Source organism: Hyperoodon ampullatus (assembly GCF_949752795.1).
Source record: "Hyperoodon ampullatus genome assembly, chromosome: 6".
NCBI lineage: Eukaryota > Metazoa > Chordata > Mammalia > Artiodactyla > Ziphiidae > Hyperoodon > Hyperoodon ampullatus.
This window is the reverse complement of record NC_136919.1, coordinates 60,142,887-60,161,880: the sequence shown is the minus strand read 5'-3', so window position 1 is coordinate 60,161,880 and position 18,994 is coordinate 60,142,887. Positions and strand designations below refer to the sequence as shown.

The 18,994-nt window shown below is 34.8% G+C and overlaps 1 protein-coding gene across 1 annotated transcript in view; it reads left to right on the top strand.

Moving 5' to 3' along the window:
- CNTLN (centlein) overlaps positions 1-18,994 on the top strand; it is a gene marked incomplete at both ends in the record, with an annotated part of 349,797 nt that overhangs the window by 228,488 nt on the left and 102,315 nt on the right. The window contains 3 exons of the mRNA XM_079706500.1: positions 5,680-5,771; positions 12,201-12,742; positions 16,400-16,574. Of these exons, the coding sequence (XP_079562626.1) occupies positions 5,680-5,771; positions 12,201-12,742; positions 16,400-16,574 (809 nt within the window). The remainder of the gene's footprint in view (positions 1-5,679; positions 5,772-12,200; positions 12,743-16,399; positions 16,575-18,994) is intronic.

The following is an 18,994-nucleotide window of genomic DNA, read 5'->3' as shown; positions in this document are numbered from 1 at the left end:
CATTGAAGGCATTATTCTTTTTGATATTCAGATTGTTCCATCTTAGGTCAGTGGGAGCCTTCATAGTATATTTTGTTTTGTGTATTTTTATTTATTCTGGATTATTCTTTTTGTAAAGTTTTTATTGGAGTATGGTTGATTTACAATGTTGTGTTTCAAGTGTACAGCAAAGTGAATCATTTATACATATACATATATCCACTCTTTTTTAGATTCTTTTCCCATATAGGCCATTACAACGTATTGAGTAGACTTCCCTATGCTATACAGTAGGTCCTTACTAGTTATCTATTTAATATATAGTAGCGTGTATATGTCAATTCCAATCTCCCAATTTATCCTTCCCCCACCTTTCCCCCCAGAACCATAAGATTGTTTTCTACATATGTGACTCTATTTCTGTTTTGTAAATAAGTCCATTTGTATCTTTTTTTTTAGATTCCACATATAAGTGATATCATATGTTATTTGTCTTTCTCTGTCTGACTTACTTCACAAAGTATGACGGTCTCTAGGTCCACCCATGTTGCTGCAAATGGCGTTATTTCGTTCTTTTTATGGCTGAGTAATATTCCATTGTGTACATGTACCACATCTTCTTTATCCACTCCTCTGTTGATGGACATTTAGGTTGCTTCTGTGTCCTGGCTATTGTTAATAGTGCTGCAGTGAACATTGGGGTGCATGTATCTTTTCGAATTATGGTTTTCTCTGGATATATGCTCAGTAGTGGGATTGCTGGATCATATAGTAGTTCTACTTTTGACTTTTTAAGGAACCTCCATACTGTTCTCCATAGTGGTTGTACCAATTTGCATTTCCACCAACAGTGTAGGAGAGTTCCCTTTTCTCCACACCCTCTCCAGCATTTATTGTTTGTAGACTTTTTGATGATGGTCATTCTGATCAGTGTGAGGTGATACCTCATTGTAGTTTTGATTTGCATTTCTCTAATAATTAGTGATGTTGAGCATCTTTTCATGTGCTTTTTTGGCCATGTGTATGTTTTCTTTGGAGAAGTGTCTATTTAGGTCTTCTGCCCATTTTTGGATTGGGTTGTTTGTTTTTTTGATTGTGAGTTGCATGATCTGTTTTTATATTTTAGAGATTAATCCCTTGCTGGTCGCTTCATCTGCAAATATTTTCTCCCATTCTGTGGGTTGTCTTTTTATTTTGTTTATGGTTTCCTTTGCTGAGAAAAAGCTTTTAAGTTTAATTATGTCCCATTTGTTTATTTCTGGTTTTATTTTCATTACTCTAGGAGGTAGATCCGAAAAGATATTGCTGTGATTTATGTAACAGTGTGTTCTGCCTATGTTTTCCTCAAAGAGTTTTAAGTATTCAGTCTTAAATTTAAGTCTTTAATCCATTTTGAGTTTATTTTTGTGTATTATGATGTTAGAGAATGTCCTAATTTCATTCTTTTACATGTAGCTGTACAGTTTTCCCAGCACCACTTAGTGAAGAGACTGTTTTTTCTCCATTGTATATTCTTGCCTCCTTTGTTGTAGATTACTTGACAATAGGTGCATGGGTTTATTTCTGGGCTTTCTATTCGGTTCCATTGATCTATGTTTCTGTTTTTGTGCCAGTACCATACTGTTTAGAAGGCTGTAGCTTTGTAGTATAGTCTGAGGTCAGGGAGCTTGATTCCTCTAGCTCTGTTTTTCTTTCTCAGGATGGCTTTGGCTATCTGGGGTCTTTTGTGTTTCCATACAAATTGTGAAATTTTTTGTTCTAGTTCTGTGAAAAGTGCCACTGATAATTTGATAGGGATGGCATTGAATCTGTAGATTGCCTTGGGTAGTATAGTCATTTTGATGATGTTGATTCTTCCAATCCAAGAACATGGTATATCTTTACATCTCTTTGTGTCATCTTTGATTTCTTTCATCAGTGTTTCATAGTTTTCTGAGTACAAGTCTTTTGCCTTCTTAGGTAATTTTATTCCTAGGTATTTTATTCTTTTTGATGTGATGGTAAAAGGGATTGTTTCTTTAATTCTTCTCTCTGATCTTTCATTATTAGTGTATAGAAATGCAAGAGATTTCTGTGTATTAATTTTGCACCCTGCAACTTTTGTTGGTGTCTCCAACAACATTTTTATATACAGCTTGTGTTAAGTAGAAGTGAAATATAAAGGAAAATAGATTTATGGAGAACCTTGTGCAAAGAGGCTTGTTATGAATAACAGAAGATAATCCTCTCACCTCTATCACTCATGAAATTCCAAGGATTTTAGAAGCTTTGTGTGGGGAGCCAGGGAAAAAGACCAAATATATATTTCTTACTGTATATTATGGCAAGTACCCTCGAAAGTAATATATTCACTTTTCCTAAAAGTGAAGGAAAAATAGTAATATTGATGCCAAAAACTCGGCCTCTGTGCCCTGGTGCCCAGTTGAATCTCAGAGACAGAGTTTTGGGTGAAGTAAAAAGAATAGCTCTATTGCTTTGCCAGCCAAAGGGGGACACAGTGGGCTCCTGCCCTTGAAAACCGTGTGTCCCAGCCTGGAAGGATTTGGTGAGGAGTTTTATAACAATAGTTCAGGGGTGAGTTTGCCGATAAGATTGGGGTGTGTGCAGGGCCTGCACTCCTTTAATCTGGTCTCAGGCCATCTCTTGATTAGCTTCTGTGGTTCCTTTAATCTGGCCTCATCTGGTCTTCTCTGGAAGGAAGAATGCTAACATCTTCCATTTGTTGGGGGTTTTAGTTTTGTAAAGAGCTTAAAGATACTGTTGTGTGTATCCCTTGAGGTGAAACCAGGACCCTGCCACAAGGCTGCAGTATTGTTTCTTGGCTGCTCCTCCCTTGTCTCTGCATCCCCTCCCTTCTGTGATTAGCAACTGTTTGAATCTGCCCTTTGGGACTCAGGGAGGGTCATGGAGGCTGGAGTCTGTTCTCTACAAACAAGGAACGGGGGACACAGAAAGGCTTTCATACCCAGGAGCCTCCACAGGGTCCTGCTCGGTTTCAGTATTTTTTAGGAAATTGCCAATACACAAGATACCTATTCTCCTTTCTTTATATCCCAAGTTGATACAATCACAAACAGACCTTTAAGATAGTGTAGGAAGCATCATATTAAGAAGAGTAAAAATATAATTGTAGGGGAGGAATAAGAATTTTCCTTCTACCCTTCTGAGTTCTTAGCTGAAATCCCTATAATAAAAGACAGATTAGCAAGAGAAAACCAGAAATTTATTAATGTTTATACCTCATGATATACACATGGAAGAAACCCAGGGAAGAGCGAGTACTCAAAGAGGTGGCTTTAGAATTCAGGATTACATACTTTCTTAATAGGGAGAGAGGAGGAGGGATGTAGGCCTCTTAGGGAAGAGTAAATGGTTTTAGAAGAGATGAATGGGCCCATAGAAGACTAGCTGAGAGGAATGATAGTTTGTAATAAAGCTTGTCTGGGTATAGTATGGACTTCTAGTTTCCTCCCCTGTGATAAGAGTTAATCTTCTCTGGTTGGTGAAACTTTAGGGGAGTGGGTAATAACACTCAAGTTCCTTCTGGAGGGTCTTCTGGCAGATAAGGGGAGTTCAGAGAAAGCCTCTCCCTGCATTTGCAGCTTTTGAAGTTCCTACTGCTGAAAACAATCAATATACCAAAGTGGCATATATTAGGCTGGCAAATTCTGCAATCCCTTATAATGGTAACAGATTTTTAATAATTTGTTAAGATAGCTAAAAGAGAATCTAAAAGAAGGAGAAAAAGTTGCAGAGGAACTTACATTAATTTATAATGTAATCCAGGAGAATTAAGGGGACCAAAAAAACATAGGCGATAGAGAACAATGTTTAAAACAACTATGAGTAAGCAAAGTTAAAAGTTAAAAAGAAAAAGTGGGGAGAGAAGAAACTCCTGAGAAAGAATATAAATCAGAACAAATTTATATAGTGATAAAAGTAAAGCATTTAAATCCACAGTTTTTAAAATAAATTTCCAGTAAGGTGGAGCGTATTCTCACACATCCACCAAAGGACAAAAACAGAACTGTATATTTCTAACTAGGTCCTCTTGGTTCACTTCCCAAATCCTGAGATCCTTGAAGGGGAAGGGAATCAAGGGGCAGAGAGTTGGGTCTTTGTTCCTCTCCATGGCCTGGGCCTAGCTGCCATGTATTCTTTATAAAACCTGTGAAGGTGAGAAACAAAGTTTTCAACAGAAAACCACAAGTGAACATGGTCTTCCAGTCCACCAGGGAATTTTGCACACACCTAGGAGCACAAAAGCAGCAATCAAATTCATTTTTAAATCAGTCTTCAACATTTATATTGTTGGAGTTATCTAGCTACCTTTAGCACTCTACAGTCTTTGAATATAGAACTATTTTCTTATTTTTAAGTGTAAATATTTTACTTAGAACTATAGCAGATATTTAAATGACTAGAACAGATGAATTGTATTTGCATATTATTTCTATATTGCTGAAAGAGCTTTGTAAATGAATTCAGCACCATGGTGTTAAGGGACTAGAAAAAGAAACTCGGGAACCAACAGATTATCATCAAGATAAAGGTACATATTCCCCGGGTGGCAAATTCTACCTATTCTAGCTTTTATTATCCTTAGGATAGTGTTCTATTTATTTCAGGAGTACAGAAGTTTTAATTGGATATGTCATGTTTCAAAGACAAAAGAAATGCCTAATTCACTCTAACAAACTTGTTAGTCACTGTTTATACCAAGAGGATTTCTACTCTACAGAGAATAATATTGTTTTCTTTTTTCTTTGTTGATAAATCAAAGTTTCATACTGACCTACAGCAGCCAAGCATACTTTAAAGCAAAATCATCTCAGACTAACACAGATATGTATCCTTTTAGCTTTATGCATTCTTTTTGCCCCCTTTTTTGATTCTTTGAAAAATGTGTATTTCAAAAATAATTCAATAAGAAAATATTAATTTGTCACTGTAATTTATCTTCTAAGAAAAAATATTTATAGGTTTTAATGTATTTCAGTTCTAATAATATTAACTGAAGTTTTATGATTTTTTTCCTTTAATGTTGTTATGTTGCTTATGCAGTTTTGCTTGTTCGAAGGGGTTTTATTAGTCAAATGCCTGGGCAGTGTAGGAATGATTTGTAGGAACAACTTTACGCATTACCTGGGTTTCTATTTGTTATAAAGTCAGTTTTTCTGGAAATGTGATTTTTATGCTTTACTCTGCCCAGTGCATGATCTTTTACTTTAAAGAAAGGTGGTGGTAGGGGGTGTTACAGTTTCAGTCTACCCTAATTCTGTTACTGTTTGCTTTGTTCAGCAATCACTCTGATCCTCCTGGCAGGGAACAAGATCCAGAGAACAAAACTAGTAGTGACTGTGTAGATAAAAAGGCAGTGAATTCTGCTTTTAAGGCAAAGGGGAATGGTCTACAAAAGAATGAAAATGGGAATAAAAGTACAGCATTGTTAACCTGCAGATCTGTTATACCTTTGAAAATCTTACGCTGCAAAAAAAGAAAGGGACACTACAAAGATACATAATTGTGTGACTGAAAATCTTGAAAAAGGTCACCGTTCAGTTACTGGCCAAATACTTGACAATAAAATAGACTACGTTATTCATAGTTGAGAAACCATACACCCCTTTATCTTAAAATGACAGGACAGTGTTTCAGCAGTATATGAGGTACCATAATATATTATTTATTCTCTGCCAGACGAACTCTTTAGATACGGTGAAGATGATGGGGTCAAGAAGAGTACTCCAGAGAAGAATTGGAAAGAAATGTCGGAGCAGACATTGCAGAAGGTAGTCTAATCTTTACGATATTGAGCTGAGCAAGTTAAATCTGAATTTTAACATAAAGGATTATATTTTAAAACGAGGCCTCATGAACTTAAACTTTGTGTGAATCCTTAATTTAAATTCATAATTCAAAATCATTGGCTTACAAAAACGGGATTAAAAAAATCAGTGTTAGTGAAGTAAATGTGGAAACACTTATGCTTGTGTTGACATAGGTTTAAAATATTTTCAAAGATAAAAAGAATGATAACAATAGAAAGTATAAAAATTTACCCTCTATGTGTTTATTAGGTATAACTTAACTATTTTACTTTCTCTGTTACATTTCAAAACACATACAGATGTACAATATTTGAACTAAAAAAAAAAGCATAGTTTTAGCTTTATGCAGTAAAATGGTAATATGTTTATAATTTTAATTTTAAACTTGAAAATTATACATGTCTCATCTCATTTTAGATAAAAATTTATGCCCATATGATTTGGTGTAGCTCTCCCTGTTTTAATAGAACCACTCTGTATAAACCCTATACTCGCTTTACAACATGGCTATCTTTAATAGTAAAATGTTGTTTAAAAATCTTAACATTTATTTTTACAATTTTGTACTTAATTTACATTTTTGTGTATAAATAACATTGTCATCAATTTCAGTTAAGTGGACTTGGTTTTATTTTAATACTTTTTGCTATTGTTATAAAGGAAATATTCTTAGAAAAAACTGGAAGTGTACAGATATATAGACAAAAATATTAATGTAGCTACTTACATTTTGTATGTCTGTGAATTGATTCGTAGGAAATCTAGTGATATACAGCAGATGATGTGATTCCTTATACTCCTAACACTTTCCATATGCTCAGGTAACAGAGGCCATCATCTCATTATTACTGAATGGCACATATCAGTTTTATATTATAACATAAAGAACAAGAAATGCTCATGTTCATTTATCTTAAGATAAAATAAGTAATTGAAATAATGTATGTACTACCAGCTAGAATGTGATACAGTTTATAGCAATTTATCTTTTTTGTTTCAGAACAATATTCTTTTTTGCCAGGTTTTGTATAATTTTAATTTCTGTGGGTATGTTGTACTACACGACTACTTACTGTGTTAGGGTAGGAACCTAAAGAAGTTTATTATTTCATTCCAACTGTCATAAATGATGTGGAGGAGGAATTTTTCCTCTATTCTTTTAGGTTCTCAGATGAGATATCCCCGGTAATAAAAAGACAGATTAACAGGAAAAAACAAACAGAAGTTTAACAACAGGCATACCTTCTGTATACATAGGAGATGCCCAGGAAAACTGAGTAACACCCTGAAATGGTCCAAGCCGTCACCTTATACACCTTCCTCAGCTAAAGACAAGAAAAGATGTCGGGGCTGGGCAGTCAGTTACTACTCAAGTTTTCAGAGCCTCTCCTGTGTCTGCCGTTTCTTAAAAACAACCAGCTCAAGATAAGACATATGTCAAAATGACATTTTGGGGTGGCAAAATTCTGCTCCCCTTCATTGACTACTACCATAGTAGATCCAGAAAGCCATTTTAAGCCCTAAAAGCCAACAGAAATTGTTTTCATTGGACTGTGTGTCAAATTAGTGTGCTAATTTGTCACTGTTTTTTTTAAATATTAACCTAATGCAATTGTATGAGTCATGATTTAACCCCTTTAGTTGAGTTCCCTTATTTTAGAAGGATATATATGAAATTCATTCAAAATGGGCTTAAAAGACAGTAAAAACATGAAAACAATATTTTTATAATACATAGTAGAAATGAAACATATAAGTAGATCCTTTGTAAAATAATGTCTTAACATTTCACTCTGTTAAGGGATAAGTTGTGTCCCCCACCCAAATTCTTACGTCAAAGTCCTAATCCCCTGTATCTCAGAATGTGACTATATTTGAAGATGGAGGTCTTTAAAATTTTAATTAAGTTAAAATGAGGTTATTAGGGTTTAAGCCACCCAGTCTGTGTACTTTGTTATAGTAGCTCTAACAAAGTAATGCACAAACTTTAAAAAGTCAGGTGTTTTATTTCATTTTTGAAAGGAGCCATCTTTTTGGTAAATTAAATGCTCAGTACTGGACTTGAGATGAACTAATAGCACACAAACCAAATGCCTTTAACAATTCCTCAGACTTGCATTTTCAAATATATATTGAAATTTTCCTTTCTGTTTTTGGAGAGGTGAAATCAGTTTAACAATTTTTTGAGAGTATACCTTGAATAACACTTTCATATGTGCTATGGACTTTCCCTTATCAAATTCTTTAGAAGTAGTATCTCTGTTGTCCTCCATTTTAAACTTAAATGCAAATAATTTTGACCAGTTCTTATGATTAAACATAGATTCACATTAGGCAGTTAACAGACTTTAAATATTTTAAACATAACAGACCTTAAAAAGGTACTTTTCCATTGGTATCTAAAATTTTCATGAATTGTACCCAATCTTAAAATAAAAAAATAATGCCAATTTCCAAAACTGAAATCTCAAATTTAAGATGCTTGTTACATTTCTTCATTATGTTATATTTTAATCAAAAGTATAAAGTTGAGGGGCTTCCCTGGTGGCGCAGTGGTTGAGAGTCCGCCTGCTGATGCAGGGGACGCGGGTTCGTGCCCCAGTCCGGGAGGATCCCACATGCCGTGGAGTGGCTGGGCCCGTGAGCCATGGCCGCTGAGCCTGTGTGTCTGGAGCCTGTGCTCCGCAACGGGAGAGGCCACAACAGTGAGAGGCCCGCGTACCACAAAAAAAAAAAAAAAAAAAAAAAACAACAACTGTAAAGTTGATTTAATAGCTAATTCAGCAATATTTAGTGCAAGTAATTATATTTTAGCTCAAGTAATTTTATTAAGTAGCTGTTATGATTAACAGTAATAGAGACAATAATGATAATGATGATGATGATGGTGATGATGATGAACCGTTTAGAACTTACCGTCTATTGAGAATTGTGGTATATGATCATATTTAATGCTTGTAACCTGCAAGATAGCTGTTACTGTTCCTATTTCACAGATGAGGAAACTAAAGGTAAAGTAGGTTAAATATTTTACCAGGTAAAGCAATCAGAGCTAGAAGTGAGATCCAGACCAGGCTCAAAATTCAATTTCCCCTAGACTGCACTGCTTCTTACTAATATTTTTATACCACCACTGTCAAAATCATTTTTTTAAAGGTATACTTTTTTATTTTCATAAAATAATTTTTAAAAATACAGTCTCTTCTATTCACTCCACCCTGGAATCTAACATGCTAAAATATTTTAAAGTATATTTATGAAAACTGTGCTGTTTGGGGCAGTGATTAAAAACCACTGAGAGAAACCAAAGAGAAAAAGGTGATATTCTTTTTCTGCTTGTAGTATTTTTTAGTAAATTGAGAGTATAATTTGGTGATAGAGTGATTTGGAAAATGTAAAAATGTTCATGTATTCCTGAACACTGTATTTTTTGTCACATTATCCAGCTCTCCAATAAAGTATTTGCATTGAGAAGGAACAACAGAATTTGTTTCACAGAAATATACATAGGTCTACAATATTCTGGTAAAAACTCATATACCTCTATTTCAGGTCAAGAGTAAGCCCTACAAAGACATAAGTCCAACAGTAGGGAGTATATCATACTAGGGAAAAAAATGATTAAAATTAGCTGAGATTCTTCATATTGTGTTGGGAAATATCCATGTCCCAGGGCAGCATAACCAGTCGGTAAATGACTGTTGAATTAAATGAAGGGGGTTGAACTCACAAGAAGACTAAGGGTGCAGAAGGATCAGAGAGGACTGAAACTCACATTAGAAACAACTTAGATCTTCACCATCATGAGTCAAGTCCAGTAAACTGGAAAGTGTTAAGAGTATGCATAAGTTTTTTGTGTATTTCTCAAATATTATTTTAAATCATTGGTTATCAATGTATCAATAATGTTTTCTCCTTTGAAGAATTTGTTTTAAGGTAAGTATGAGTCCATATAGTTTTTCAATCATTGTATTTTTTTGTCACATTATCCAGCTCTCCAATAAAGTATTTGTATTGAGAGGGATCAATAGAATTTGTTTCCCAGAAATATACAGAGGTCTACAAGTAGTCTGGTGCAAACTCATATACGTCTACTCCAGGTCAAGAGTAAGCCCTGTTAAGACCTATAAAAGTTTCTTGCTTGACTCTTTCTTTCTTGACCCTAGTTCTTTGTTCATTTTCCACATATATCTGGGAAAGTCTTCTTCCCCATACAGCTTGTGGAATAGTGGGATGGGCACAAAATCCTGAACTTGAATCCCAGTTTAAACCAGGAAATGTTTACGTCTGTGTGTTAAGTTTTCAGAGCTTCCATTCCTCTTCTGGGAAGATAATTATCGGTTCTACTTACCTCACCTGTTTTTGAGATTATCAGAAGAGATTGTGTTTATTAAAAATTTTTATAAATGGTAAAATGTACTATAAGGGAACAAAATTTGCCACTACAAAAGTCTCTTTGGCATATGGATTATTTTGAGTCAAAAACAATCAGGGCCCAAAAGACTCAGGAAGAAACTTTGACCTTCCACCTGACTGCCTAAGAGAATGAAGATAGAGGACCTATTCCAGGAAGGGAACTATCACCATAGATAACTGTAGTATAAACTAGGTGTGTGTTGTCAGGGAAGAATCTAGCAAATTGTCTGTTAAAATTTCTCTCTGTGTCCTATTGTCTCTGCATGGTTCAGCAAACATTTGTTTACCATGAATTTGCTTTTCCATCTCCTTGTTAATTGCCTTCCTCCTAAACCACTAGCACCAACATCCTCTTTTCTCTTTAGCTGAAAATGGTATTTAAGGCGAGGAGGGTTTTGGCCATTTCATTGTTACTGTGTTTTCCTGGGTCTCTCCCATGTACACATGTTATAAAACCTTTGATTTTCTCCTGTTAATCTGTCTCATGTCAATTTAATTCTTAGACCAGCCATAAGAACACAGAAGGGTAGAGAGAAATGTCTTCCTCCGCAACAGTGCTTTACAAACAGTATTGAATATTTTTCAAGATTTAAGTTGAAATCAACTCCTCCTTGAAATTTTTGTACTCATGGCTTAGAATCAGTTGCTCTTTCCTTTATGTCCAGACTAATGGCACTTAGATTCTACCCTTTATTAGCTTTATTTGTGCAATTGTTTTTGTTTCTGAATAGTTTTTGAAATTTCTTAAGTTCAAGAATTATATATTATTTCTGTGTCCTACAACATGAACACTGTTTAATGAAATAAATGTAAAAAAAAATAATTCATATGAAACCTTGAAATAATTATTTTAACATTGTTAGATTTCCTTTTTTTTTTTTTTTTTTTTTTGGTAAAAAGTTCCTGTATTGTATAAACTAAGGACCTCACGACTATTAAAATTACATTTTTATAATTTAGGAAAAAGCAGCCTCAATAGATCATTTTGTATTTAGGTCATCAGTTTTTCATATGATAGTTAAATATTGAAGGCTAATTTTATTTTAATAATAAAGTTTCCCTATGTACTATTTTCAAACTTTTTGTATAAATTTTTTTTCTCTGAAAGTATTCTTTTTCACGAGTAATAAAATGAGGGGGAGCAAAATATATCACCCCAAAATATGTCTCTGGCATATTGATTATTTTAGGCTGATTATTTTTAAGAAACTACAGACATAGGAAAAGCTCTGAAAACTGAGTAGAAGTTATCCCTTTGTAAGAAACATTAACATTTATAAGGGAAATCTCCATTTGTAAGGGGGTATACCTTGCTGTACCAGGAAGATGAAGATGACCAAATCTCTAAAACTGTAATCAGTGGAGAAGGCAAGGACTTAAATCTGCCTAACAGCCAGACCCTTGTTTACTGTGCTTTTCCTGGGAACCTCCTATAACTGACCAAAATCTTACATAGTCTTTAGATGAAAATGGTATTTAAGGTGATGGCTTAGGCCATTTCGGGGAGTTACTCAGTTTTCCTGGGTATCTCCCAAGTATACAGGAGGTATACATGTTATTAAATTTTTGTTTTTCTCTTGTTAATCTGTCTTATATCAATTTCATTCTGAGACCAGCCAAAGAACCTAGAATGGTAGAAGGAAATTTTTTTTCTTCCCAACAGTAGACTATAAAGCCAAAGCACTTACAGTCTCAGAGAACTCTGCAGAGCTTATTAGCATACTTGGTTCTGTGTCACATTGTGTAGAATTTTAACTTCTTTTACCATCTGTCCTTTATTCAACAGATGTATTATTGCATTTTAGAATGTATTTATGTACACCACCTTAGAATTATTTAGAAATTAAGTACTTCAGATTTATTTTGTCCTTGTGCTAAATGAAATTTTATTTTCATAAATTAGAAATGACAATAAAAATACAGTAGATTCTGGATTTGGACTTTTAAAAGAATAAATTAAACTTTTCTGTTTAGGTCATTGAATTGGAAAATCGGCTAAAATCTTTTGAGAAAAGGTCAAGAAAATTAAAAGAAGGGAATAAAAAATTAATAAAAGAAAATGATTTCCTGAAATCCCTTGTAAAACAGCAGCAAGAAGACGCAAAGACCAGAGAAAAAGAGCTGGAACAACTGCAAAAGGGAAGTAAAGATGTAGAAAAAGACAAAGCTGAACTTCAAGTAAAACTCAGTGAGCTGGAGATAGAAGTCACTTCCCTAAGGAGACAAGTGGCAGAAGCTAATGAGTTGAGAAATGAAAATGAACAGCTGATGAATTCAGTGGAGAAATTACAGCGTTCAGCAGACAAAGCTAAATCTGAGATGACCACCACAGAAGTGAGATCTGGATCTAGACAATCTGATTGTAAGGCAACCACTACCAAGGTTAAATTTAAAGCGGCCAAGAAAAAGTGCTCCGTGGGTCCTTACCACACGGTTCTCAATCACTCCATCAAGGTCATGAGCAATGTGTTTGAGAACCTCAGCAAGGACGACTGGGAGGATGTGTGTGAAGGCAGGTAAGGCTCTCATTAACTTAGCTCAGTGGTGGGGACACTGTGCATATGTAAAGAACCAGCAAATGGAGATTGAATTTCAACTACTGTCGATTTGGTATTCAGAAAAAATACTGTCAGATCCTTTGAAATATCTTGGGAGGTCTTGTTCTGAGCTTATTGACTGAAATTTGCATGCAAAATTAGCCACAACTGCATGAGTGTTTGAATAGGTGCCAGGAAACCCAAAAGAAGGCAATGCTTGATTTCTTCCAGTGATGCTATTTTCATGCAGTCATGAGGCTTGAAATTGACAGTTTGGCAGGTTGATTTAATTTGCTGGCCCTTTGCATATTCACCACTGACAGCTAAGGATTCCCAGGCAAGCCTACTAAGTCGGTTTAGTTATCTTGTGACATGGCAACCTGGGAGGAGAAACATTTTTTCCCCTTAATTTAGTTAGATAAATTTTGAATGACCCATTTCAGCTTGTTACCAGATGTCTACAAGCTGTTTAACATCCTTTAAATTAAGAACCATCTTCACTAATTATTTCATGTATGTATTATGCAGAGTCATTGTGCTAACTTTAATTGAAGGAGGTTAAAAATTAGTTCTTTAAAGTTAAAGCTCTACAGATTCCTAGTTTTAAGTTATCTAACCCCTAGTGAATAACAACAAGGGAATACTAAAAATCTATAATATTTCTTACCCTTACCCCTGGCTATACAGTCATACATTGAAGCACATCAGTAAAACCACAAAGGCAAGTGGATAATAGAACACCTCTTTTTATACCTAGATAATAGGGAAGTTTAATGTGGCCAGAATTGTTAACAGACACATGGAACAATTTTCCATAATTCTGTCTTGGTTTATGATGGCGCATATTTCCTTTTATTTTCCCAAGTTTTTTTTTTTTTTTTTTTTAAATCTGCAGTCATGATCTGTTTTAGATTTGGGATGTTTCTGGATAGTTTTCTTAGACATAGATCTGAAACATTTTAAAATGCAATTCTCAAACTTGTTTGCATATTAGAATCACCTGGGGATCTTATAAAAATTCCAAAGCTCAGGCCACATCCCAGAACAATTAAATCATAACTTCTGGAGTGAGATACAAGCTTCAGTATGTTTTGAGGCTCTCCAGCTGATTCCAATATGCAGACAAGTTTGCGAACCACTGTTTTAAACGATCAGTGGTCATGCCTCTGGTCTTTAGGCAGGTGAAAAACTCAAAAACAAATTTAGGAAAGTAAGGAAGAAAGACCAAATCTGCGTTCCTGTTTCTTTGTTACCTCTTCTAAGGTTTTCTTCCCTGTTCTCAAAAGCAGTTAGAGATAAAATCCTACTTAGCTTAAAACCCACTAAGCGTTTATCTTTGTCTTCCAGGAAATTCTGGTTTCATCTACTAATTATATCTCAGCCAGTTGGTACTACCACACGCTTCATAATATAGTGGTACATATTTACTGGTGTATGTATGTCTGAATAAATATGTGAAAGTTAAGGAATACACTCAGTTCAATTTAATCTTCTTAGTGCATGTGCAGAAGGTCACATATCTTGGGAGATGTATCACACAATATCTCTTAAAACATAGGATTGTCATTTAAGTTATTAGCAGTGAAACTCAGTTTTACACTGTGAGGATTAATTGTTACATTTCCTGCCTGACAGAACGGTCTCAGGAATCACTCAGCTGCAAAGAATTCTCAAACAATTAGAAATCCCACAATGGAGCTTCAGGACTTCAGGACATTCTATTTCTTTTAACTTTTCATAGTCTGAAATATAAGAAATTTACTTGGATACTGAGGAAAATAGAACTTGGCCCTTTATTTATTTGTATATAGAATATTATATAATTATTACCTTATGAATATTTATTTCCCATAGTTGAATAGTATTACAAGAGCATGATGTCAAAGAACAAAAATAATATGATTTAGTAACGAGCATGAAGACCTCTATTCGTGGGAAAACACGCATGGATAAGGGGAGTCCAGTGCCTAACAAGCTGTGGAGCACTCTTTCAAGGGATTTGGGGCAGGAGGGAGTTTTATAGAGCATTATAAGAGACAAAGCAGAAACAGGGCATGATTTGCTAGGAGGTCAGGGATTTTCTTGTAAAGCTAGCGGGTCCTATTTTCTAGGGTAAGGTAGCTAGCTAAAGTTCACAAACTAGCTAAAGCTGAATTGGAGGATTGTGATTGGTATATGTTAGCTTTCCTTGACAGTGATGCATTTCTCATTAGTGCAGCTGACTTAGGTTCCGGTTTCTGACATGGGCCAGGCCGCTGGGGCAGCCTGCATTTTGTGGGTCCCGATATATGAATTATCTTTATCAGTGCCCATTCAGTGATAGGTAACAATCAGGAGGAGTTGTTAATACCTAGAAGAAGAAAAACAGAATTTCAGCAAAACATGGTTATCAAATCTGGATAATGTGACACTGAAAGGGCTGGAAAATACTTTACAAGATAAAATCAAAATCCCCAAAGATCTCAATAGACTGGGAAGATATAGTTATCCAAAAGACTACAGCGTCCTTTACTTGGCTATAAAATGTCAGTTGTTCAACTATGCAATGGGGAAAATATGGGACTTTGTAATAGTGAATGTAAAAATATATTTTGTTAAATCCTGTAAGAGTCTCAGTACAATATGCATGCTGGAAAAGCTTATACAAATTTAGTCTACATCTACCAGGAGTTCTACTAAGTACTTCTCATTGTACACTTGAAGTATGAAATTGAATTCTGGACATAATGCTCCATCAAAATAAGCTGGTGTACTTTTCAAGAGGGACCAGGATGGGAAAGCATCTCAAGAGCATTCATGTTAGGAGTACTTGAACAAGCTAGGAATGTTTTCCTTAGAGATGTTGCAAGCATCATATAACTATATCCAAATAGTTATATCATCCATGTGGAAAAGGAATTGAACTTAAATTTCTGCTCAGCATCAACACCAGCACTTCTAATCTTCTTCCCTTTATTTTTTTTCTTTAACACAAACTGTTAACATACTATGTGTTTTATATATATATATAACTTAGTCCTCTTCTTTGTCACCTGTCTCCCCACCCCACTGGGCTGAAAGCTACCTGAGGGCAAGGAGTTTCATCTATTTTTTTTTTCACTCACTACTTTACCCTTGTGCCCAGAAAAGTGCCTGGTACATAGTTGGTGCTTAACAAGTATTATAGTGAATGATGAATACCCATAAGAGATGGAACTAGATCAATGCATGAAAGGCTCAGAGATTCAGATTTTGTTCCAGACTAGGAGAAAACTTTCTGTTAGAAATATTAAAGCTTTCTGCCCTGGGTCAGAAAGTAGTGAGTGTTCCAACCCTGCAAGCGTTAAAACGTGCTTCCTGAGTTAACACTTGGAGAAATACTATAGAAGTGATGCTAGCAAGCATGTGATATTAGATAGTCTAACTTCTTGATGAGATTTTGTAATTTTGTAAAATATATTTAAACTAATTTTCTCTCAATATATTTTGAGTAATTTTCTCTCTTAACAATGAGAACCAGTAAATGCCCAAATTAAACTTGTAGCTATCTATATAACCTGTGATGTAATATTATTTGGTCTTGAACTTAAAGAGGTACGTTTAACAGCTCTTCTTCTTGGGCTTTATTCCCCCCCCCCCACTTTTTTCCAAAATCAGTGATTCTGAAACACAGACCTTACAAAATTTGGGAACAATTATTGTAGAAACATCCCAGAATATAAGTCCCACAGACGATAGAGGAGACCAGAAAGAAAGCCAAACAGAAGACAGCCAAATGCAAGGAAAAGAAATAGTACAAATATATCCAAATGTAGATGGAAAGACTCCAAAGGTATATCACAATTTTGCTTAATTATAAGCTATGTTTTTAATGTTATCTCATGCTTCATAACTTAAATCAATTTTTGTTGCCAGTGATTTAATTTAAATCCTTAAAAAATTGTTTTCCTTGGAATATACAGTGAAAATACTTTTTAATAATTTTCAAGTACAAATTTAGTATAATCTTTTGCAAAGATGAACATGGAAATAGATATAATTTCCCTGAATATAAATCTTAAGGTATTTATATTTCAGCCAAAAAAAAAATAAATGTGATAATAAGCTCATTGCTGTTTCCAGGTATATAAAATACATGAAAAGAAGAAATTTCTGTTTTTATATTAGCCTTCATGATAATAAATTATTTAGTATGACTAAATTTTTAAATTTCTGATTTCTACGTAATGTATTTTATTCCCCAGTGTATTTTTTTAATTTTGCTTTTCAGATTTTTTTCTAATTTCAACCTAATGTATTTTATTCCCCAATATATTTTATTTTATTTTTTATTTTCTTTATATTTATTTTTTCTAAAGTTTTATTTACATGTTTACAATTGAGATACTTATTCTGCTTATATCTTTTTTTAACATATTGGTGTATAATTGCTTTACAATGTTGTGTTAGTTTCTGCCATATAATGAAGTTAATCAGCTATACGTATACATATATTCCCATATCCTATCCCTCTTGCATCTCCCTCCCACGCTCCTTATCCCACCCCTCTAGGTGGTCACAAAGCACCTAGCTGATCTCCCTGTGCTATGCGACTGCTTCCCTCTAGCTATCTGTTTTACATATGGTAGTGTATATATGTCAGTGCAACTCTCTCACTTCATCCCATCTTACAGTTCCACCTCCCCGTGTGCTCAAGTCCATTCTCTACGTCTGCGTCTTTAGTCCTGTCCTGCCCCCTTTTTTTTTTTTTGACACTCCATATATATGTGTTACCATACGGTATTTGTTTATATCTTTCTGATTTACTTCACTCTGTATGACAAATGCTGGGTCCATCCAACTCACTACAAATAACTCAATTTCATTTCTTTCTTTGGCTGAGTAGCATTCCACTCTATATATATGCCACATCTTCTTTATCCATTCATCTGTCGATGGACACTTAGGTTGCTTCCATGTCCTGGCTGTTGTAAATAGTGCTGCATTGAACATTGGGGTACATGTCTCTTTTTGAATTATGGTTTCTCAGGGTATATGCCCAGTAGTGGGATTGCTGGGTCATATGGTAGTTCTATTTTTAGTTTATAAGGAACCTCCAATACTGTTTCTCCATAGTGGCTTTATCAATTTACATTCCCAGCAACAGTGCAGAAGGGCTCCCTTTTCTCCACCCTCTCTCCAGCATTGATTGTTTGTAGATTTTTTGATGATGGCCATTCTGACCGGTGTGAGGTGATACCTCATTGTAGTTTGAATTTGCATTTCTCTAATGATTAGTAATGTTGACCGTCCTTTTATGTGTTTGTTGGCAATCTGTATATATTCTTTGTAGAAATGTCTATTTAGGTCTTCTGCCCATTTTTGGATGGGGTTGTTTGTTTTCTTTCTATTGAGCTGCATGAGCTGCTTGTATATTTTGGAGATTAGCCCTTGTTAGTTGCATCATTTTCAAATATTTTCTCCCATTCTGAGGGTTGTCTTTTCGTCTTGTTCAAGGTTTCCTTTGCTGTGCAAAAGCTTTTAAGCTTCATTAGGTCCCATTTGTTTATTTTTGTTTTCATTTCCATGTCTCTAGGAGGTGGGTCCAAAAGAATCTTGCTGTGATTTATGTCATAGAGTGTTCTGCCTATGTTTTCCTCTAAGAGTTATATAGTGTCTGGCCTTACATTTAGGTCTTTAATCCATTTTCAGTTTATTTTTGTGTATGGTGTTAGGGTGTGTTTTAATTTCATTCTTTTACATGTATGTGTCCATTTTTCCCAGCACCACTTATTGAAGAGGCTGTCTTTTCTCCATTGTATATTCTAGCCTCCTTTATTAAACATAAGGTGACCATATATGCATGGGTTTATCTCTGGGCTTTCTATCCTGTTCCATTGTTCTATATTTCTGTTTTTGTGCCAATACCATATTGTCTTGATTATTGTAGCTTTGTAGTATAGTCTGAAGTCAGGGAGCCTGATTCATCCAGGTTTGTTTTTCTTTCTCAAGATTGCTTTGGCTATTCGGGGTCTTCTGTGTTTCCATACAAATTGTAAAATTTTTTGTTCTTTTTCTGTGAAAAATGCCATGGGTAATTTGATGGGGATTGCATTGAAGCTGTAGTTTGCTTTGGGTCGTATAGTCATTTTCACATTGTTGATTCTTTCAATCCAAGAACATGGTATATCTCTCCATCTGTTTGAATCATCTTTAATTTCTTTGATCAGTGTCTTATAGTTTTCTGCATACAGGTCTTTTGTCCCCTTAGGT